Source organism: Aulonocara stuartgranti (assembly GCF_965226115.1).
Source record: "Aulonocara stuartgranti genome assembly, chromosome: 22".
NCBI classification, from domain to species: Eukaryota; Metazoa; Chordata; class Actinopteri; order Cichliformes; family Cichlidae; genus Aulonocara; species Aulonocara stuartgranti.
Genome location: NC_138957.1, coordinates 27,658,955 through 27,682,930, shown reverse-complemented (window position 1 = coordinate 27,682,930; position 23,976 = coordinate 27,658,955). Strand labels below are relative to the sequence as shown.

General features: G+C 41.1%; 1 protein-coding gene across 15 annotated transcripts in view; it reads right to left on the bottom strand.

Moving 5' to 3' along the window:
- Positions 1-13,029: 13,029 nt before the first annotated feature.
- LOC309698679 (uncharacterized protein) overlaps positions 13,030-23,976 on the bottom strand; it is a 56,642-nt gene continuing 45,695 nt past the window's right edge. For 8 of the 15 annotated variants that reach the window (XM_082521290.1, XM_082521277.1, XM_082521285.1 and 5 more), the window contains 10 exons: positions 22,662-22,813; positions 21,643-21,785; positions 20,901-21,154; positions 19,823-20,135; positions 19,331-19,511; positions 16,336-16,440; positions 16,175-16,225; positions 16,027-16,081; positions 14,851-15,129; positions 13,030-13,660 (listed from right to left, as the gene is read on the bottom strand). In XM_082521290.1, the coding sequence (XP_082377416.1) occupies positions 13,650-13,660; positions 14,851-15,129; positions 16,027-16,081; positions 16,175-16,225; positions 16,336-16,440; positions 19,331-19,511; positions 19,823-20,135; positions 20,901-21,154; positions 21,643-21,785; positions 22,662-22,813 (1,544 nt within the window). In that variant the 3' untranslated portion in view covers positions 13,030-13,649. The remainder of the gene's footprint in view (positions 13,661-14,850; positions 15,130-16,026; positions 16,082-16,174; positions 16,226-16,335; positions 16,441-19,330; positions 19,512-19,822; positions 20,136-20,900; positions 21,155-21,642; positions 21,786-22,661; positions 22,814-23,976) is intronic. The other 7 variants (XM_082521291.1, XM_082521278.1, XM_082521284.1 and 4 more) reach the window with 3 other exon arrangements.

The window sequence follows — 23,976 nt, the reverse complement described above, 5'->3', positions numbered from 1 at the left end:
TCACGCGAGACTTTTTGTGACGATGCATAAACGCAGAGAAACCTGTAGAACATAAAATATAAATATATATAAAAAATAAATTCAAATGTACTATATCTAAAAAATTATATATACAGTGAATACATGAAATATATAAAAATTAAATAAGTGCACAAAATGCACAAATATATGAAGAAAGATTAAAGACACAATTTAATAAAATATTTATAAAAGTATTACGCTACTATTTGGCATGGAAAGCAGTAGATGTCTGTTTATATATTAAGACATCGTCAAAAGAATAAAAAATAAAATAAATTGAATAAGATTATTTAATTAAGAAAAATAAATACATACATACATATATATATACATACATATATATATATACATATATATATATATATATATATATATATATACATATACATATACATATATATATACACATATATACACACATATATATATATATATATATATATATATATATATATATATATATATATATATATATATATATATATATATAAAATTCATAACAGCTTAAATAAGGTGAATAGCATGTAGCTCAATAAAATAAACTACAATATGAGAAAACAAAACAAATGTGTTGCAAACGTAAAGCATCATTTGGACACTCAGTTAATTATACCTCCTGTATAAGTTCACGCTTCACACGTTTTTCTTTTTCTTGTCACAAAGCATTCCTTGCATGTTCTGCACGTATTCCTTGTTTTACTGGAAATTTAACGAACACACTTTTATTATAACCATGTTCCAAATAATGCTTTAAAACAGGTTAAATGGAGTGTCTCCAGTCCCCAGTTTAAAAAGAAATACAAAATGATGGGGGAAAGCAACAAGAAACTATAAATATAGGCTGCACTTTCAAAAGTAATAATGTAGCTTCCAAAAAATAAGAAAAAACAACAGAAAAAGAGATAAATCCATAATAACTTTAAAGCAAAACCAGCCTTGGTGAGTTGCATGCAAATGAAAGGCAAAACAACTGCATGAAGACACAAAGACAAACATGACTAAGATGCAAAGCAACACAAAAGACATGTGAAGTTAACACAAAATTACATAAGAGGACTACAAAGACACATAAAACCACCAGAAAGTTGCAAAATCACTAAAAATATGAATGAATGAATGAATTAATTAATTAATTAATTAAAAAAAACTTTGGTCAAAGGAAAAAGAGATGAAAATGAAAACAAATAGATGGAAAACATGTCTACTAGATTTGTGTGTCTGTTTAAGTCCATGTGTCTGCTTCTCTGTAGCAGAGTTTGAGCCCACTGTGTTTACCTGCCTGTACATGTAGCATGAAATAAAGGTTATCTTATCTTAAATTGCATCTCATGAAACTCAAATATGTAAAACCTTTCACAGTAACCAAAACGCCTGACACTTACCAGAAGACAGGCAAGAGAGAAGCGCAAAGAACCAAAGGCCAAAGTGCTCATGAACCCCCTACATAAAGACCTTATAAAGGACTCAATCAAAAGTCATGATCTCGCTGCATCATTTTATTTGGTGCTTCAGATAAAAACCTTATTAAACATTTATTAGCAGCATAATCCTTTACACATTTACCTCACCTAAACTTGTAAACTGCATTTATAAAATATACTCTATGCACATTGAGGATACGGGGGAAACTAAAGTAAATTAACACTAACAGTCCACATGCAATAAAGTTAAAATTCACACGCACTAAAACATTGGTTAAACATTTTAAATTGGTGGAAGCATGAAGTCTTGCACAAAACGAGTGCTACCATGGAAGCAACAGCAACAACAAACTGTAGCTGATCTGAAGAACAAACATCAAACATGATTTACAACAAGATTGAAAATAAACATTAAAAAAGCGAACATCGCTGATGTAATAGTACAGTAAGTGAGAAGTTCTGTTGTCGCTATTTGGCTTCACTGCACAAAGAAATTAGCATTTAAATCCACCAAGTAGTCATCGAGGTTCACAAATAATTAGATCCAGGACAAATGAATCTAATTTCATTAAAAATGGGAAATTGGCTGTTAAAAATACAATAATTGTTTGCAACTTTGACTAAGTTCTGATTAATACTGAGTAGGAGTAGCTATTCTTCCTGACTGTAAATAAACAAATGATGACAAAATATAATCAAACCATCAAATATGAAAATAAAAAGTAAGACTGAAAATCTGATTAACTTTATTTCAGACGATGACAACTGAGCGACCAAAACGATGAATTAAAAACAATGAGGTGATGAAAATGAATCAGTTTTGCATTTCCACTGGTTCATGTTTATATCAGTGAAGTAAACACTGGTTGCAGATTGTGCTCTATTTTTATCAGAGTGAGCCACATAAAGACAGCTAGCAGCTGCTGGTGGACCATTAGCCTCTTTCCACAAATACATTCAGTAAAGTTAGATTCTCTCTTGTGTCCTTTCTGCTGGAGATGTCAGAGTTGGTAGTGAACCATGGGTTTGGGACGATCTTTTGTGATTCTTGCAGCGCCGTTGAGGCAGTGAGAACTGAAAGGTTCCTCCAAACACAGCAGTGTGCAGCCAGTGATTTTCTGGGCAGAGTTTTATGACCCTCTAAAGGGCTATCCTGTCTGCCACGGAGCTGCTGGCATACCTCGTAGAGATGCAGTCTGACAACGTGCTCAATGGAGCAGCAATATAAAGACACCATGAGCTTCTCTGGAGAAACCTCATGAAGTGGAGTCTCTGTTGTGCCCTCTTAACTACCACTGTAAGCTTAGTGGATCAGGACTGATAATATGCAACATGCCCAAAAACATTGATGTGTTTTGGGTTGTGATCTTAATAAATGTATTGTGAGTTATTTTGTTTTGGTGGCGTTCGGTCCAAGGTTCTTCTCAGTAGACGATGCTGTAACTGATAGCATAGAAGGGACACAGTTTTAGGTATGGAGAACATAAAAAAAGGGACTCAGCACACAACGTTTAGGAAGGGAGAGAGGCAGGAGCATAACCTAACCACGTGGGGGTGGTTAGTTGAAAGTCTTTTCTCCAGTGACAGAAAGGATGTGAAAGTCCCAAACCAGGAAGTCTGGGTTGATGGTACTGAAGTTGGAACTGCAGTCAGCTCAAGCTGGGATAGTGGAGTATGGAAGAAAGTGGAGTTGCCATTTTCTGAAAGTGGATGGATGGATGAACCTTATTGACCTTAATTTCACAAATTTTGAAATGTTCATGTAATGTTTACAACTGCAGTGTGTTCAGGTGTCTTTAAGAATCCGTTGCATGCATCAATAATAATTGGAGAAACTTTAATTTAAGCAACACTAACAGCGTCCCTGTGTGTGTGGAGTACAGGAGGGAGGACTCAAGTACAGGACACGGGTGATGTAAAGTGCAAGCAAAGCTTAAAATGCAAGCACAAGATCAAGAGAGATTCTGGAAACACAGGACTATTTATACACAATGGGGTAATTGGAGCAATGAGTCAAAACATCAGAGACAACTAACTATCACAGTGAAACAGGAAATAATCCGAGAGATAGTGGGAGAAGGAACGCTAGAATAATAAACTCAAGACCAAAATCCAAACATGAGAAAACACACAACAAAACCTCATTGCTAGTGCAGGAATACTGCATGACATCACTGTATGGGATATAAGCATTGACAATAATAGTAATAATTTTCAAATAAAAATGGCTCTTATATCTTTGAAGTGTGCATGTTAAATATCACGGCGTCACAGCTAATCAAAAGCACCATGAAAAAAAGATATAAAGTTGCTGAGATAATAAGATGTTTTTAGCACTTATTGAATAACAGTTTACTTCTGATTTTTAAAGTCTTTTCTGTTAAAGAACAACAATTTTCTATTCTGAGGTCAGTTTTAAGCTCTTTGGTTAAAACTGTGTCTAAAGTAATCATATTTGATTTTGTGGACTGAGCAGTGCTGATCCTGATGTTCTTGTTGGACCATTTGTGACCTGCTGGACTTGAAATATCAGGTGGTGACAACAAGAAAAGTCCATTAATTTATTATTTATGGGTTTAGGTGGCACAGTGGGGCAGTGCTGAGCACTGTCACCTCACAACACAAAGGCTCTTATTTTCAAACCTGCCATCAGCCTTTCTGTGTGGAGTTTGCATGTTCTCCCTGAGACAGCGTGGGTTGGTCCCACAGTCCAAAGTTATGCTGGATGTTTGGTTAATTAGTGATTCAGACAACATTTGAGTGAATGTTTTTCTGTGTTAGCCCTGTGACAGACTGGCAGCCTATCCAGGGTGTAGCCCATCTTTGGCACTAGGGATAGATGGTGCAGCTCTGAACTGGATAATCAGTTAAGAAAATTGATGGATGAATGGGTGGATGGGTTGAAAAAGCAATTGGATCAGGAATATAATATGGTAATAGGTCTGGCAAAATACAGTGTTATTGTACATTTGTGACAGTATTCATTTTGTCATTGTGTATAATTGAATTTTTGCATTTATTTTTTTTATTTCTGTCTTTTTTTTCTTGCATATTTTGTATCTTTGTTACTTTTTCCTAAAAATGCATTTCTGCAAATGGATAACTGAATTGCATCAACATTAGGTACATCATAACAGAATTAAAAAAAAGCATTTGCTGAATTATTCTGTAACTATGAACAGTATTGATCCAAAGTTTGGGTCTTTGAGCTGATTCTGATGTGGATGTCAATGCTGTGACTGTTAAACCATCACTTTTATCTGATGACACTTGCTGTTTACCATCTATTGTATTTAAATTATTTAAAACTGTTCTTTAAGAATTCTTCCACACATTCTCAAAAGCAACACGTGGCTCTAAATGGCCCATTTCAAGCTTTTCCTTCCTTTCTGTCATTTATAATCTGTTATAATGGTGGCTGGTCATATTAAATATGGCCAAAAACTCACATAATGAGGTGCATAATTGGTGCATCTGGCAATAATCTCTATGAGCTCAGGCTTCAGACTGCTCTAAATACTCAGTTCCAGGCAGTTTTCCTATTTCTGGCTCTGAATGATGTCAAAAAGAGCAGATATACTAATATGGCTCTGAACACAAAAGCCACACCCACCTGCAACATTATCAATTTGTGAGGGTAGCCAGTGAGAAGAAAGGTGACTTAAAGGAAGAGGAGTTAATAATACAGCTTGTTTTAGACAAGGATTATGTTGAACTGTGAATCATGCAAAGCTACTCTAATAGACTCCAAGAAAGGAAATACGGAGAGGGGAGAAAAGGAAAAACAAAATAACAATTCAGTAAACAAACAAAGTTTAAACACAGATAACACAATTTAAATAAGGATTATATCGCTGATCTAACTGCGGTCTTATCAAAGTCTTATGAACTTCTGATCCTCAAAGCCAACTGTGTGTCTTTCGACATGCACAAAGAACCTGATTTGAATTTTTACAGCTCAGTTTGGCACGCTGAGATCCCTTTACCCCTCGTTGACCTTCCACAAAGGTATGCAAACACGTCCTAATCACTGTCATTTTCCTTTGCAGCACAGGTGCTGGACATTTATATGTGTCAGACTTAAATTTAAACCTGACAAATCTCTGCTTCGGCCACAATGTGAGACCACACGACGCTCCTTGTCTGTCACCGTCTGTTACGAGCTGTTTATGGTGTCGGTCGAGGTTTAAATTCCAAGGGACAGAGGACACCTTTGACCAGTGAGCTCATGAAATTCATGTAAAGTCAGTGAGATTATAGGGATTTGTTTACCCGCTGGAGCATTTGTGTCATTTTCCAAAACAGAGGAACTCAAGCAGCAGGAAAACTTAAAAACACACATGAAATCACTCATTTGAATTTTCTTACTTTTTCTTCACAAGAGGGTTAGTTTGTTTTTGTGCATCAACCAGAGACAACAGCAGCGGGTCTTCAATACATCTTAATTCATTCAGGCATGAAAAAATAAAGATGGAGAAAGAAAAAGGGCTCACCTTGCAGCGAAGAGTGAAAGTTGCTTAAAACAGACAAGCGGGAGACATCTGTGTATCCTTGCTTGAAGAAGAAACCTCAGTGAAACGTGCACAGACTCCAACAACCTGTGACCGTCTGACAGCCACTTGGAGAAATCGCATCTGAATTATAAATAGTTCATCCTCTGAAAGAGTTTTCAAAAATGTTTTCTGCAGCTTATGATGATTTTCACCCTCTGCCGGCACACATTAAATCTTCCTGCGGAGCCTGATGGCATGTTAAAACCTTGAAAAAAGGCAAATGTAATTGCATGTGTTGTTTTCAGTGAGCACACTTATGGATCAAATGGTCATCATCACATAAACATGATAATGATATCACTTTATTTTTCATGTGAAAGCTAAGTTGGGTGAGTCACTGAGCTGCAGATAGTAGATGACTTGTGTTTAAGGTTTTGCCTCATGACGGAGCAGCTAGTGGTCGTATTTTATCCCCGTATTTAGATAGAAGCGTCCGTCTTTTATCTCAGCTCACAGAGTGTTTGGGCCGTAAAGACATGGGTCTGTGTGGCACCGGAGATAACAAACTGACAGCGAGCACACAAACCTGGACAGACCGTGATGCTTTTCATATCACAGTCGCCAAGTGGTTATGCAAAAATCAAACTGTCCTGGAGCATTAGGAGGAAAAGCATTTGCACATTATTATTATGACTCTATTCTCCGAGTTACATCCTATATTTAAATATTCCTGAGAAGGGCGTTGATGGACGCTTTATTTACCTAAAGGTGGAAATCTTGACAAAAATGAGCTTTAACAGGAGAAAGAGTTCACGGAAAGGCAGCAGCTCTGGGAGGCTGCACTCAGGCACTGAGTCACTTTGATATAAATGCTAGCATGCTCATGTCTAGCAGCTATGAAGTGCATTATCAGTTTAAGACAAGAGTGTCCATTTCCTTCCTGAAAACACTCACACTTAATAGATGATTCACCGACAAAATTTATGATAAACAGCCTGAAATTTCTTCAGAAAATCAGCTTTTCCACATCCAGCCAATCTGCTGTTATTCAAATTTAAACGCTACTCTGATAAATCAGAGAAAATCCTCACCTTAATCAAAGATGAACTTCACTGTGTTATGGCGGACTACAACAGTCTCTCTCAATGAGAAGGTTAAAGATGATAATCTCCTGTTGTGAAATAAGCAATTGCTACACAACACTTCCTGTTAAATTATTTTGAAAACAAAAAATCTCATTTTCTATCCCTTTTCTATCTGCCAAAGCGTCCAGTAGGCTAGATTGGATCCTGTTGGTGAGCCATTTCTAGCTGCGTGTTCACTGTTTGCAGAATTTATACCTGTGGGGGTTACATCGAAATCAGGTTACGGCACAAGCTGCACCAAAGGCTTACAGTGTAGCTGTGACATAGATTTATCTGAGAAGTATAAATCCCATTATTATCAGTGATGACCCAATCCTAACACTAAAGCCTTGATGAAACTCTGCTGTGGACACAAAGTGGCATAAAATGCATAAATTGATGTGGCTGTGTGATGATGACATCACCTAACACACAAAATGACCAATGTGGTGAGCACAAATGGACCATAATGGAGTCTCCACTGATGATTGAAAAACCGGCAGACACACAGACATCTGCTCAGGCCCTCGCACTCGCCACCTGATTACAACATTTGCATCACTCAGGACCAAGCGGATCATAGTCGACTCACAAATACGGAAAATACCAGAAAGGCCGAATGCTGAACCTGGGTAGTCAGAATATGCAGTTTACTGCTTTTGTTAATTTGTTCTCAATGCAGGGCTGCATGCTGTAGCGACCCCCAGAGAATCCCAAGGCAATCAGGGAGCAAATAAAATAATAATTCTAACTAATACGGATCAAAAACTATTTACATTCTTCAGCGTATCGGTCATGTTAGTGTACCAGCTGTGACTGTGATCTCAAAGGGTTAAAATAGACAAAAGTATGTTTGTCTCTTGGTTCAAATATCTCGCTTTGGGCCTCCCTGTGTGGATCAATTATGCACATAAATGCACAGAATAGAATTCTGAGTTGAAATGTGTAAAAAGGAAAATGTGGCTGGTAGTGTGAAGCATTTTGAGTGTTCAGTAAGACCGAAAAGGTGCTCTGTAAATGCCAGTCTATCCCATATCAAAGCCAGGAGTTTTAGTTTAAGACTTTAGCATAAAAAAGTTATTTAGTTTAATAGAAGCAACATTTTTCTCAGAGTCGATCTTCTTAATAACTCCAGAGCCGGGTGTGCGGCAGGTTTTTTTAGCCATGCTTTGACTATCCACATCAGCATTTGCATCACTCCTTCCTCATGCTTCTGCAGTGATGACACACCTTATCTGCGACTCTAGTCAAACACTGTGCCATTTTCTTTACTCTTACTCCTGTTACCAGGTTGTAGCTGGGAGGTTTACGAGGTGAGGGGATGATCCAAGTCGCTGACTCTGTTCTCCTCCCCTTTTTTCCCTCAGTATTCACAGTTTCCTGTGCTTTTACCTACTGGTCTATCTTCATGTTGGTATTTGTGACTTTATTCTATGTCCCTCATTCCTATCTTTGTTTATTTATCTTCATCTGGCTTTCTGTGATTTTACTTTCTGGCTTTGCCCTGATCAGTTAGTGTCTGAAGCCATTTTCACTCATACATCAGTATTTTTTGCTCAGTTCCCCTTATTCATATGTAGCAAATAACAGGAAACAATCTATATATACAGAAATTAGAAGGTGAGAGCAGAGGAGGAAGCACACGTGTCCAGTCTGACTGTGTTGGGTCTTTACGCTCTCAAACAGACCTCTGTCGGCTCTGCAGTGCATTAGTGAAAACAACTTTTTTGACACTTTGTTTTTTCTCCCACTTCTATTCATGCCTCTCGTGTTTCCTCCTGGTTTTATCAGTAAACCTGTTGGTTGGACTTTTGCTTTGTCTTCTTAGCAGTTCGATCTCCTTTAGTTGAATGCCCTTTCATTTTATTTGGGTCCTCGCCTTGACAAAGTGTAAGAGGATACCCCCGCCTCACCTTCGTGTTGACTGAGTTCAAACCAGTTCAGTTTCATTTATACATCACCAATTCACAACAACAGTGGCCTGAAGGTAATTTATATTGTTAGGGAAGATCCTAAAATACTGGTGAAAGTGGAGAGGAAGAACTCTCTTTTAACAGGAAGAGACCTCCAGCAGAAGCAGGCTCAGGGAGGGGCAGACATTGGCCATGACCAGTTGGGAGGTCAGGGGAAAGAACAGAGAGAAATGAACATGGAGGATAAACAGATCATGGACAGGAGAAGAAAAAAATGTAAGGTGTGTAATGGTGGCATTTAAACACAACAGGAGTGGAGAGGAGGAAAGAGGAAAGGCAGGGGTTTTACACTGATCTGGGAACAGTTCAAGTTAAACACAGGTAGGTTTTGTCTCTGCAAACGTCTTTCTGCTGAAATCCTGTGTTAGTTTTCACCACTCCTCTCCTTTTGTGTAAAAGTTTACTGTCGCTATAGTTCACTGGAGTCCCAAAGCTTTAGAAAATGCTTTTCCAGACTGATGGATGTTTCTCAGCTGTCTCTACAGATCGCGGGATGATGCTTTGCTTTTTTACACCACTGTCCCCCAAAAAAAGATGGCTCTGAAACAACATGGAGTAAGAATGAGCCAGTCTGTAGCGCAGCAATCCCTGGTGCTGAACACACTGTATGCTGAATCTCCTGTTTTGTGATTAGGACACAGATTGTTTCCACCTTATTTCTGGCATTTGCATATAATGAATTACATTTAAAATTTCCCCTGTGGCTCAGGCTTATCATCTCTGTGTTACAGACTTTCAACAGCAGTAGATTCATTCAGTAGATGTTTAGAAATCCTAGCTTCAATCTGCTTCATCAGACATCACCACCAATAAGTAAACAACTTAATCCACCAATGAGGCTGACAGTAAAACACAAAGAACTACGAGTTGCACTAAACAGAGTCCCGTTAATCACAGTCTTTTGTATGCAGGGCTGTGTTATCTGGTGAGTAATCCTTCTAATTATAAAATCATGACCAGGCCAGAGGAGACAGAGTGTCCTCGCCCTGATTCTCTGTACAGATTCACATCTCTGAGCCAAATGGCAGTGTGGTCACAGCGTAACAAGGTCCAGTGTGTTTACTTAGACATTTGATACATCGACAGATGCACTGTGATCAAACTGTACGACTGCTGCAAGAATAAGGATGCTGTTTGAGAACAAAATTGCCTAAACTCCAGCCACAAGGTCTCTAATATTTGGTTGCTATAGTGCATTACAGCAGGTGGGCAGCAAGCCTCATGTGAACAGCTTTGATCCTGTGGCTGGTCTACACCTCAGAAACGTCTGCGGCCACTTCTCCCTTCTGTGCAACCTCAAGCCACAGCCAAACAAATGAGCTGCTACTGAACACCCACTCGAAAATCCAGTTTTCCCAGAAACCTGACTGAAAAAGGTCTGCTGGCTATCAAATTAAAGCACAAAGGGTAAAACGCTACTCCAAAAAAAAAGCCTTGAATTCATGGATTTGTTTGGATCCTAAAATAATTCAGGACTGATAAATATTTCAGGCGCAGACATCATAGTTTTATCTTTTACCTCTATTTGGGTTGTCTGACTTTTTACAGCCAGGGGGGAAATCTTCCAAGGACTTTCTGATCATTTTAAAAGTATTTTAACTGGTTTGGGTTTAACATCACCTGACACAGAGGACTGAATCACATATTTCTCTGTAGTTTCTCTGTAGTTGCCAGCTGTGCAGCACCTTTATTGCGCTTTGCGGACTGATCACGTGACATATCCCATATCAGAGTTTTTATTATCTGAAGGAGGAGATAACAAACACGAAATACTTTATGTCCAAAAGCTCTTTTAGCTCTTTCTATCCTGCAAAAAATGAAGAGAATTGTGGCAGGGGTGTTGTCTTTGGCTCCACTGCAGGGGAGGGGTGGTGCGGAGGACTCAAGGGGCACAGTGCCCGGGAGGTGGATGGAGCAGGTGGAGATATTTACTCTAATGAGGGTTTTTCCTTCTTTTAGTGATGGGGGGAAGTGAGCTGGAGAGCTGAGGAACATTAAAACCACTGTATACACTATAATAAACAACAAAGAATACAATCTGAATCTGGTGTGGGTCCTCGTGTGTTCACTAAAATATTCTAGCTTATTAAATTTTTTGAGTTGAAATTGTTTTAAAATTTTTCTATGTTCAGTTTCATAAAGGCTTAACTGACTTCCTGAATCCCAGCCTGCATCAAATACAGAGAAAAATGACAATTATTATTATCTAATCTTATCGAGACAGATTCCCGAGCTGGGACAGAAATATAATAAACAGTGGGATAGTGATAGTTGGAGCCTGGTTTTACTGTAGTGAGTTTTCAGATTTTCTCAGATGTATCAGAGAAGCTGCATACAGTAAGTCTAGTTTCTCAAGTTTAAGATGTGCATCTGAGTCAATGCTTGTGTTCAGAAGAATTAGTCTGTGACAATACACTTAACCAGAATTGGTCCCCACGGATGTCTTTCCTTGACTAACAAAAGCAGCCAGATCTAGCCATTTGAGAAAAACATAGATAATTAACACCTCACATTAAAAAAAACAAACCTTTTTACTATGATACTGGTGATTTTTTCCTTTTGAGGGCAAGGCCAAACCCGGAAATGGATTTTAGACTTAGCAGAAAATCAGCCTCTGATGATGATGATGATGATAATAAGAGAATCATCACAGTTGTGGTTCAGGCTCAATGCTGCCCCCATCTGGAGCTGAATGTGAATCACCACCAAACTGTATTTACCACAAGTCTGCTGCGTCTTCTATCTAAATTCGTGAATCTTGTGCCATATGAAGACATCTCTACCAGTAACTGATGCTGAAAAGGTGAAAACTGGAGGATAAAATGTCACCAAAATGCACTAAACAAATGTGTGATGGTTCAAATTCCTCGCTCAGACCTTCTTCACCTTTAAGTCAGTGACTGGGGTCACAGTGACGTTTGCTGTGTAATCACCCCTGCGCTGTATTTGAGTTCTTACTCAGTCTTTTGTTTTAATTTCTTCTCCTGCCTTCTGTGTTATCATTTTTAGACTTCATATCTGTGTTGGTTGTTTGCCTTTTGAGTATTTCCTGTTTTAGTTTGAAGTGAAATGTGTCATGTTTTTTAGTATGTTAGTCCTCTCCATGGTGGAGGGGGTTTGTGCCTTAGCGATCCCAGGAGTTATGTTTTCTCGGACAATTTGCCTCTGGTCACAGGTCCTGGGTGAGGAGCCAGATTCAGATGATCCTGTTCAAGAGGAAATCTTGGATCCAAGTGATCTCACCTGGAGCAGGAACACTGGAGTCCCACCCTGCAGCCTGGCCTGGTGGAGAAAAAGTGCTCATTGCCTGAATCAGCTACGTGTCCACCACCCCCCTGTCTTCCCATCACCTCCTGAAGGAACAAATAAATGGGTCTGGAGGTGCTTGTAGGATGGAGCAACGGTCGAAGGAGAGTTCCTTAGCAGTCTGATTCCTTGCTAACTTTCAGTTAATGTTGGTCTTTCAGACTCCGGCTTATCAGCTTCTAATAAAGCTACATTTCAAAAGAGCCAAACATTCACACCACTTAATTGAACAGTTTAGATTTCTTCATCCATATTTACAGGTCTCACTGAAAGGATCCAGGATCATCTCATCACTGCAGGTTTTTCTTTGGCCTCTCTGTAAGCAAATCTAATTTCATTCAGCTCTAAACTCTAAACTTTTACCATAGCAGTTGCAGTCCAAGTCTCTGGGTGTTAACTGCCCAGTTGTCAGCTTAGAAAGGATGCTATCTTGCTCTCACAAATTGTATTAGTCCTGTCACTTAAAGAACATAAAAATAGTAAAACCCAAACCTATGAAGGGTTGTTTCTGCCATAAGTCAGCACTTTTAAACAAATGATAAAGTCATTGCAAAGGTTTTCCCTTCCACTTGCTCCAGAAAGAAAGACAAAAAAGTTAAGTTCAAGTCCAGTGTGGCGAGGGCTGTAAATGTCTGTTAGACGAGCGTTTGTGTATCGCCGACAGACGCACACAAACACACGGAGACCTCGCTCCCTTTCATAAAGCTTTATTTCACAGATCCCCCGTAACAGGAGGCCGAGGCAGCCGGGCTCATTATTCATTTACATACACTGTGGCCAGTCCTTACCGATGCTCCCCGTGTTAAATAACTCAGTAATTCAAGACAAAAAACAGCAAAACACACACGCACACACACAATGCTCAACTTAAGGTAACAATAACAATATCATAGCGATGGTAATAATAACAACCATTGTCAAATATTATGTATTTCCAGGATTTTATACTGCATTTTCTAAAATTTGTTACACAGTCAGTCATCTTTAAGGTGCACCATAAAATCTGCATGTGACGTTTCGGTAAAACTTGACAAAAATGCTGCACCAGAACACGCGGTGAAGACAGAGAATACTTAAGCTTTTTATGTTTTTTTTTTTAAATGTTTCAGATGAGTTTGTTTGTTTGTTTTTTTCCAGCCAGTTCTGCTCCTCCTTGCTGTCCCACCGCTGTGGATACCGTGGATGTGGAATCAGCGCAGGTGAACGCTGGTTGTTTTGTTTGGCACGCTGTTTTATAAGCCGCTGTGGTGTGGCATGAATCTCATAGCTCAAGCAGAGACGAAAGGCGCGTCTTCGTGGATGTGTGGCGACTCACAGGACCTCTGCGGAGGAGGAAAAGAACAAAACCAGAAGCCTGAGTGTGAGTATCGTTCGTTTTATGTTTAATATGTTCGATGAAAATGAGACTCGTTGTTGAAGGGTGCCAGATTGATTTCGGATGAGGGGACAAGTTTTCAAAGATTGAAAAATAGGTTTTAGGTCCTAAATCCTGGGATTCTGTTCTGCCATGATCGATCACAGGAGCTTAATCGTCAAATTAATGAATTTCTCTATCTCAATAAATCATGGTCAGTCCTCCAAATGATCTCTGCTTATTGAAATCTTCATTAGTGCCACTGAAGTCGCCTGAGACTGAGCTATTGCTGCAGCCTTGCACGCTCATCTCTGACTTGATCGTTCTTGGTGGAAACCTGGCTGAACAGAGGTGCTGAGATGACGTGCTCCAGCCTGCACTTATCCCAGCACCTCTGGCCCTGTGGCAGGTTTCAGCAGGACGATGCTGCCTAAAGGACCCTAACTAAGACACACCCACTCCACTCCACACTGCTTCAGGAAATCATTCCTCCTGTTCTCCATATAACTGAACAATAATTCTTCTTTCTGCGACAGGTGAACTCACCCTTCACACACAATTCTGTGCAGCTGCTTCTTAGATTTATGTGTAAATATGATTTATTAATGTCATTTGAATGTTTCTCTTGCCCAACCTCAGTCTTCTTTTCTACTCTTCTTTAACTTAACCTCAATTTAATTTCCTCTGGCACATGCTGGCCCAACATGTTCATCAGAGGCGACTGTCATCCAGGAATTCCTCAAAAATAGATCCGGACGCTTGTGCAGATGATGTGCATCACGTTCAGAGAATTCCGTACCTCATATTAAACTCCTTCTATATTCTAATATTCTAATGTTCTTAAGCTAGCAGTGGTTTTATGTCTCACTTCTGCCACACTGGGTTTGGTCCTCGATTCTTATCCGAGGGTGGCGTGTTTTCTTGTAAAGTTTAGCTAATAATGGAGCTGCTGTTACCATGAGAAACATTCTTGTGCAGCTGATTTGTAAAAGTAAACCTACTCCTGCAACAATAACACAGTGTTGTTGGGCAGATACAGAATTGTAGCCTTGTTACATTAGCATGCTAATGTTTACCATATGTCTTAGAGTAGATGGGCAGGACTGATAAGCAGCCACCCTGTTGCTCACATTCCTGTTTGATGTTGTGTTTCTGTACCTGCGACATGCTGAGGCTTCATGGGGCCTGTTTTCATCAAGAAGGGCTCTCCTCCCTCGAACGCCATGATCGGCTCACTCACCAGCCCGCTCTGCTGCTGGCTGGGGTTACCGCTGCCGCCACTGTTGTTCAGTTGAATGATCTCCTCGAAGTCAGTGCCGTTGGCTGAGACGCCGTTTTGGTGCACGGAGGGCTGGACGCCGTTTACAACAACAGGGCTGGAAACGTTTTGTGCTGGGTTGAGCACCGATGCACTGGGGGCCTGCAGGTTTCCAGGAGCTGCAGAGAAATTCGTGGACAAGTAAAGGACATTAACAACCTTTTCAGATGTTTACAGAATCAGTCTAACATTTGGACACATCTACTTATTAAATGCAGCCTTTTCTTTAATATTCTTTAGTCTCTGTCATATGTAAACTGTTAAAATAGCCAAGATCTACCAAAATCTCAAATAACAAGATTATTGTATGTGCAGCTAATCGCTTTGAGACAAAACTTCATGCTTCCTTTTGCATTAAGAGGTCAAGTTTAGAGAGTTTTTTTCTACTTTTGGCTCTTTATGATTTCTTTGGGTCAGTAAAAGTAGTTTTCCCTAATGATCCAGTTAGGTTGGACATACTGGTGGACATACCGCCCACAAAACATTTCTGCTCATGCCTAAGGTGTCGCAGCTTAGACAAAAGTCCAGTCCTGGAACAGGAAGGGAAGAAGCTGATGCAGGAAACAGATACCGGAGGTTTTATCAAAGTATATATCTGCAGGAATCTCCTGCAGGGAAATCTGCCAATGTCTGTGTTTTGTGTCCGGTTACAACAAAGAGGAGGTACACGACAAGCCGAAACAACAGCACACCCTCCCGTGTCACAACAGAAGGAATAAACTGCCTTTTTATAAGGTCATCTCAGGTTTCACCACACTAACCTACTGTGGTGGCATGCACTAGCATTATATTAGCACTCCATTGTCTGGTGGAACCTCAAAGCCAAAGAAAGAATGCCCATTTATTATATACAGTATATTTCCTGGGTTAGTAATAGACCTTTGGGTTGGAAAAGCCCCAGGTGACAATCTCACAAAGGTGGATATAATCTTTGAAAAAGCCAAAGTAGAAACGTGTGAATGAGTACATGTGTTCTTTTGTGACTGATTTAAAGGTTGACGAGGGGTGACGGTTACCTTTACTCGGCTCTGCGTCCTTTCCGTTGACCTGAGGAGACGCTTTGACATCCCTCTGTGATTGCAAAGAGCAGAACAAGACTCGTGTTATTCCACAAAGGCGAGCAAGTGTTCAGTCTGGAGCCTGTTTCGAATGAATCACACCGACCTTATCTCCCGCATCGCTCTTCCGAGTCCTCTTCATGATCTCCTCGAGGCGCTGTGCAGATCAGACAGAGAGATCAGTGCTCTTGTTTTTCAGCTCGACTGTGAACTGTCTGTGACTTTCTGAACTCTCTACAGATGATATTTTTCTCTCTTTGGCCTCACCTTCTTCCTCTCCAGGCGCTCCTGCTCTTCTTTCTGGAAGTGCTTCTCCCTCTCTATGCGCTGACGCTCGGCCTCCTCGCGGGCTTTTGCTTCAGCTTCCTCCCTCTGAAATAAAGAAGATACAAATATGAAGCAAGTTTAAACGTTTTTCACAGTAAAACTAAAGAAAAAGAAGAATAAGCGTCCCTCCTGCTCTAAATCTTACCAAGTAAAAGTTAAAGGTGACCGAGGGTTCAAAAGGGAACGGGATATTAGCCTAACACTGTCCACACAGCTGTACAACATATTATAGGTAGTGTAAAGGTAGATTTAATAAGAAAACTTTAGTTTAAATGTACCTAATAAAGTAACATACAGGTAGAAATAAAAGAGAGGCTATATATGAAACATATTTTCTTGTATTTACAAAACAATGCACTATGACTTTTTGATGTGACTACAGCTGGAATAAGCTGTGATAATACGGCTGCAGTTTGGGGAGGGCCTCGGAGAGGACTGGCAGTGCCTACTGGGCCAGTAAGATCCCCACTTTCTGAAGACAGCCATGAGAAAGGACATTTTCAAAGCCAAAGCAAAAGCCAGAGTACCCAGAGAGAACCCACACAAACTCCACAAAAACTCACGCCAGCCTGATGGTGGACCTGAACTCAGACATTTTTGCTGTGAGGCAACAGTGCTAACCACCGTGCCACCATGCAACATAATGAAAATAGCAAATTAAATAAGCAAACAAGCTCATTTGTGCTATAAACGCTGCGGTTTATCTGGGTGATTGTGGCTGTAACAAAGCTGTTTTTTAACCCGACTCTTCGGCACTTTGAGGCTTTCATCCAGAAGAAAGAAACTCCCTCTGCAAAGGCTGTGAGCTGTCAAATAATATTAAACCAGCCACCTGTTGCATATGTAGACAATTAAAAAAAGAAAGAAAAAAGCTTCTTCGAGCATGACAGATAATGCTTGAGGCCCTTTCTTGCACACATCTTTACATTTTGCTAAAATATTTCAGTTTTGAGTCAATAATTGCTTCAAAAATATTTATGAGACTGACTTCTTATAACCATCTGACACTTGTCATGTGTGCTGCAATCAGCAATCATATGTTGAGTGAGATGGGGCTCCTTACACCATTAAAAAACATGCAAATGAAACCAACTGACCACCAGGGGGCAGCACCTGCTCAGCGTGGTCTGCAGGTCTGCAGCCTTCAGGTCTGACCTCATATTATTTAACCCCCATTACATACTTGACTGGATATTTAAACACACATATGTTTAAAATGCAGCAGTGAAAACAACACAAGGTGTCGTGAGGTGCAGCCAGCTGTTTTTTAAATCTTGCCTGCATCTTCCCCAAGCCCTGCGCATTTTCAGACCATTTAGCTGAACACTTGAGCGAAATGACCTCTAAAAAAATATGAGGCCACTCCACTGTGAAGCAAGCTCGCTGTCAGGGTGGAACAATGGCCTGATTGAGAGGAGCAGGGGAGTCGAGACGAGCTGAGTGCTTCAGGCATGGCGCGCACTGACGCTGCTTATCCAGAGCCGAGCGACCGAGACAGAGGCAGCACAGGCCCGTCGCTACCCTCCACCATCACAATGGCTCCCTCATCGCCATTATGGAGGTCACCAGCTGGAATGTGCCCACAGCAGACAAGGGCCCTCTGACTGTTAGTGCTCATGAGTGACAGCAGCACATACTCATACTCTTTAATCTGCCCAGATGCCAGACAGTCACAGAGGCTGATGTTTGGGCTCACAGCAGCACAGTTTCCTGCACATTAATCTGCCCAGATGGTAAATGGGCTTACTGCATGTGGGGATCACTGGGATTCATGGTGGTTAATGGAAAATTAAAGTGGGGTTTCACAGCAAAGGGTATTTACAGTGGAGTTGATGATCTGTCAGGAACGGGTGTCTGATTCTCACTGGATTACCACAAACACGCCGAAGGGGTTAAAGGATAATTCTGGTTTATTTCAACGAAGTGTATTTCCCACTAATGTGTCCATTGTAGCTCTGTGGGTCACTCTGGATGTATACTATAAAAATGTTCTGATGTTTCAGAACATTATGGCCCAAGTCCATGGAAGCTCGTTTCAACCAGTGATCTCAAAATTTCAACTGACACAATAACTTGAAATTTTGAGTTATTACTCCGAAACCTTTGGAAACAAGCTTCCATACATCCAGTAGACTTCCATACTTTCCCCTTTGACTTTTCTCAGTAATTATGCCTCTGAGCATTTAAATTTAGGGAGAGAAGAGCTCTCAATCAGACAGCACAGCACTGAGATTTTTTAATTTATTGCCTTATTGCTTTTTGATCAGCTTCTAAGTTTCTCTTTTTGCACTGTGATGCTTATTTCCTCATGAACACCCCACCTAACACTTTATTTTTTGCCCATCATGTTAAAGCTTTGTTCTGCACCTAACTCGCACATCCCTGCCTTCTCTCCTCATGTCCTCTGGCTTTTTCCTTTTTCATTAAGTCGCACCTTCTCATTTCCTTTGCCCTACTGCCTGTGACCTGAAAATCAATCTCAGAAAGGATGTCTTGAAATCCTTGAATGTATGTGGAGGACAGAGGGGAGAGGAGGCTTGCAGGAGGAGCCATAATCGAGGATGCACAAGTGGATCCTTTGCACCCTTCAAAGTATGAAGAAACAGCTCAATGCTGAAGGCAGACAAGAGACCTCAACAGAAGTGGTAAACTTTGGCCCATGTGTGCATTTTATCATATTACGGTTATCATGGTGTGATGGAAGGCAACTCGAATCATTGTTCCCCTCCTGAAGCCTTTGTGTGGACTAAATGAAATGTACTGAAGCATATTTATACCAGAATCTATTAATTTTTTTACTGACTTAGCTTAAAGCCCGGGACTAAACCACCATTAAACCCAGCGTTCCTACCTCCTGGACTCACGTATGCACTGGTCTTATTCAAGTTGGAATGACATAATCTGCAGCATCTTAATAACTCCTGTCATCACCCACCTGTCTCTGCAGCCTCTCGTTCTCCTCCTGCTCGACCTTCGCTCTCTCCTGCGCCTCCTTCTCCTCCTGAGCTCTCCTGGCTTCGTCTCTCAGGCGCTGCTGCTCGGCCATGAAGCGAGCCTCCTCCTCCCTGCGCTTCCTCTCCTCTGCCTCCCGGGCCCTTGCCTCCTCCTGCAGGATCCTGAGGAGAAGGTTCTGCGTTACAAGCTGCATTCGCATCAGCGGTCTGTGGCGCCCTCTCCTAAATAATATCTTTTTTGAACGTGTGCCTGAGATGATGCATTTTATTATGTTGTAGGTTTGCTGACATTAAAGCAACTGTGTTGCTTTAATGTTTTGTTTACTAGTGAGTGTCTATTTGGGTTTAGATCACAGCACAATGTTAAGTGTTTATCCAAAATCTGCCTTACAAACTCAGGAAAACATGGTCTGTCATGCATTGTGTTATCATATTTTATGAGGCACACAGTCTGTGTGGACAGCAGGTCTCACTTCTTCTTTTGCTCCTGCTCCAGACGCTCCTGCTCCTCTCTCTCCCGTTGCTCTCGGGCTTGTCTGCGTTTCTCTGCGAGGACGCGAGCGGCCTCCTCTGGGTCGTTAGTGCCTGCCGACGGCCTGCTGCTGGCCGGTGCGGCCGGGGTGGAGGCGGCAGCAGGTGCAGGAGAAGGAGCGGGATTGCTGACGGTGGTCGCCGCAGGTTCTACGCTCGGTACAGTTGGAGACGCTGCTGATACGACCGGTGGGCTGGGAGAAAGAGGAGTGGCCGGTGCGGAGGACACCACGATGGCAGGAACGTTACCCGGGGCTGATAGAGAGGCGAGAAAGAGACGTTTTAACAGTAAGGTCTGATTTAGCATTTAATCAATTTTAAAGCTTCCAGTGTTATAAAGGAAGCCACACAGCGCAGATCACAGCGACAGCGTGAAAAGACATTTTGTCAGACACCATGAGCGAGTACGTCAATCACGCCTCACCACTTTCCTCCTCTTTAAACAAAAGAGCAGCTTCAACATGACGGCGTACTGACAGTCCTCTCCAGACATTTTCTAGATCTATGGTTGTTTCTGTGATTTACACACATCTTATTTGTCACCACAAAGCTGAATCACGTTCTATCACAAAACTAAAGCTGAATTTAAAGATGGCTGCATGTTTCAGCTTCTGTTTTCTTTATCGTTTTCACTGAATAGATGCAATCGGGAATGAAGGAATTATAGATTTGCCTACAAATTGAGCATGACTTGGATGCTTCAATCAGAAATGCACGTTAAAACTTCTTATTAACATCCTCCTGGATGCAGGCTTGAGCATTTGATTTCGACAGGACATCGGTGAACACTCTAGGGTGAGGATTGTGGTTTTATTTTTGCACGTTTCACGGAAGAGTCACAAAACTGTCACTAAATTAATCGTCAAGTTCAGTTCCTGATGCATTCAGGTCACTGTAAGCTGAGCTTACACACACACACACACACACACACACACACACACACAGATTACTGCATGGTGAATGTCAGCCAAAACCTCCAGGTCACCTTGAAGCCACAGACATCATCAGCGTGATACCCACACTCACTCTTTTTCTCCTCTGAAGTGTCGGGCTGCTGGGGTTCATGGCCCGTTTCCACGGTGACAGCAGAAACCGCCTGGGGCTGCACTCTGGCAGGCGTCTGGGCCCGTTTCGGTCGGGTCTTGATGCCAGGAGGAGGAGGCGTTTTCTTGCCCGAGGCGGTCTTCGCGGCACCTGTTGCTGGCACCAGTGGGGACAGGGGGCGACTTTTGGGGGCGGCAGGTGACGGAGGTCTGTTTTTGGGCCTCAGGGTGCTGAGGAGCAGACAGGAGGTGAAATATGAGCAGAACGAGTACCAGAGATGAGAGAGAGGGGAGAAACGACATTTCAGATCAGTGCAGGAAAAGGTAAAAAGGTTCCCAGCGCTCTACATAAAAAAACAAAACTAGGTCATGTGGAAGTTGGGAGTGACTCAATGTGAAACTCCACATTCAGCCGTCATGAATCTCTGCAGAGAGCCGTCATTTCCTCCTGTGATCATTCAGGAGGAAAACCCGATTCTGTCTGAGAACTGCAAGTCTCACTCTAACAGACCTGCTGCTAGAGTCCAGCAGCGTCTCTTTTAAACGTTAGGTTACTCCACCTTCGACCATCTGCCACACATTAATCTGCTCCAAGGCTAAAGCAGTCTATCTCCCAGCTTCTCGCCTAAATTAACACAGAGTTAATTAACCGTTTGCTTAATAAACCACAGTTTTTGGACATATTTATCTGATGTAAAGCAGGTAATCTGCTGCGATACCTGGTCTCTGGCCTGGATCTCTGGATCGTGGTCGTAGGCGATGCCGTCTGTCTTTTCTTCTGCACTTTCTCTTTTGTGAGAGCGCTCTTCTCTTTTTCATTCTCTCGCTCTTTGTCCTTCTTCTCTTTCTTCTTTTTATCCACCTTGAAGGAAGAGATGAGACAAATAACCAGTTTTTACCTTATTATATAATCGTGTAATTTAAATCCTGCTGGAGCTGGAAAATGAAACCCAGTTCATTATAGCTGCAGTCTTCTGAATGTTATTAGGTATAATACTTTTCATAAGGTTTGTGTGTGATTCATGCTGTGTGCTGTAGAAAGACTCAACAATAGACTCAGTCACCTTTTTCCAATTTGCTTTCCCCTGTTTGGGTTTGTTCGTTATTTGTTAAGTTGGATTTGTTATTCAAGGTTTTCTCTGCATGTAATGTTTGACACCATCCAGTGATGTTTTTATAAAAGGAAGTTTTGTTATTTCTGGGCTTCATTTACCATCCATGTTCATCGAATCACCTCCTGGACAAAAAATGTCTCGTTAGCTGTTGTTTTTATGGCATTAACTGGAGCGTTAAAATTAATTTTACTCCACTGAAAACTAACTAAAACTTTTACTACTCTGTGTACTCTGTACAAGCTATTTTAGCTCCTCCCCCTTTAAGCCAACTGCCTTCTGACTGGCTGCCCCTCACAAGTAGGTTTAAGCAGATGGTGGGTGTGGCCTCTATGGCTGAGATGACCATAATAGGGCTGTCACTCCTGTCACTCATCATTCGAATCCTAGAGTGGAAAATTCTGTCTGAAGATGATGACTAGTGACCTCTGACCTGATCTGAAACTTTGGTCCATTATGACAGTTTTGTTACGATGAACAACACACAACAATTATTTATATGAAGTATTGATTAGAATATGATTAATCCTGATGCAGATTTCTGTTACCATAGCAGGATATCAGGGCTACTTAGTGAAAATGATAATATACTCAAAAACTGTTTAATCCTAATCACGCTCTCCTACCGGGGTGGAGTTTCGGCGGCGTTGGCGCTGGGTGATGTCCGGCGTGCTGGCCGAGGAGACCCTCCAGCGCTCTGCGGTGTTCTGGTGCGGGTGATGATGGGAGCAGGCGTTCAGCGGGCTGGCCGAGGCTGAACGGGAGCAGTGGTGAGAGTCTGAGTGACAAACAAACATGCAGAGAGCGGCAGCAGGGCCGAGGTCACACACACATACAAACACACACCATGCAGGGTGGTAAAAACCCCACGGTGAGGCCACACGGCGAACACGACATGCTGACCCTGCTGACCGACAAAGTGACGGAAGCCGAGCTGAAGGTGACGGATTGATCACACTCAAAACACAATCAAATTTTATTGCTTTCCATTGTAGCTTTATATTTAATTAAAGCATCTTTGCACTTTATGAGACAACACTAGCTCGAGCTACATTTCGCCTCATCAACACTGAATATGAGTTTTACTTAAAAATAGAACAAAATTCTGAAAAAGTAATAGAAATGCACAGATGATGGAGGCCATGTCTTAAAGCTCATGTCTTCCAGAAGGTTTTGGACAATGACACATGTTTGGTAGTTTTGCATCTGTACACCAAGTCAGTGGACTTTAAATCAACCAACCCAGATGTGAGCCAAGTGCAGACTTTCAGCTTTAAATAAAGACATTTAATAAAACTAACTGTCAAGCAATTACTGCCATTTTTATAAGTAGTCCTTCATTTCCAGAGGTTCAAAAGTACGTAGAAAAACTCACTTATGTTTAAATAGAAGGATCATATCCTGGTTGTTTGACTTCGGTGGTGTACAGAGGGGAAATTACAAACTGTCTCTGTCCAAAACCCTGTGGACCAAACTGTGTGACCAAAAGCTCCAGAAAGAAAACAATAAATGTCAGGTTCAGATCACAGAATATATCTTTTCTGTCACTGTGTCCGATTAGGTGAATGTTACATCATAAATTAATGTTGATCTCCAACCAATCGTAGCTTGGCTCTCATGTCATGTTACTGGGCAGAAAAAAAAGGGACAAACAAACTAAATAAACAATTATGCAACAAGTGACAGATACTGGCAGTCAAAAAAGTATAGCAAGAAAGGCGAGTTTGCTTTTTACTTCAGTTTGTTTAAGTACCTACTTACAAAACTATTACTATCTCTTATGTTAATGGGTTGATTTTTAACGGGTCTTTTATCCATGAAAAGGCTGCTTTTAGTATTTTTCTTTTGCCTTCTTTACAGCATACCTCTCGTTCTCAATCTAACAAAATGGTAATTGGAATCTCACAGGAATTATCTAAAAGATCTATAAAAAGTTGTTAT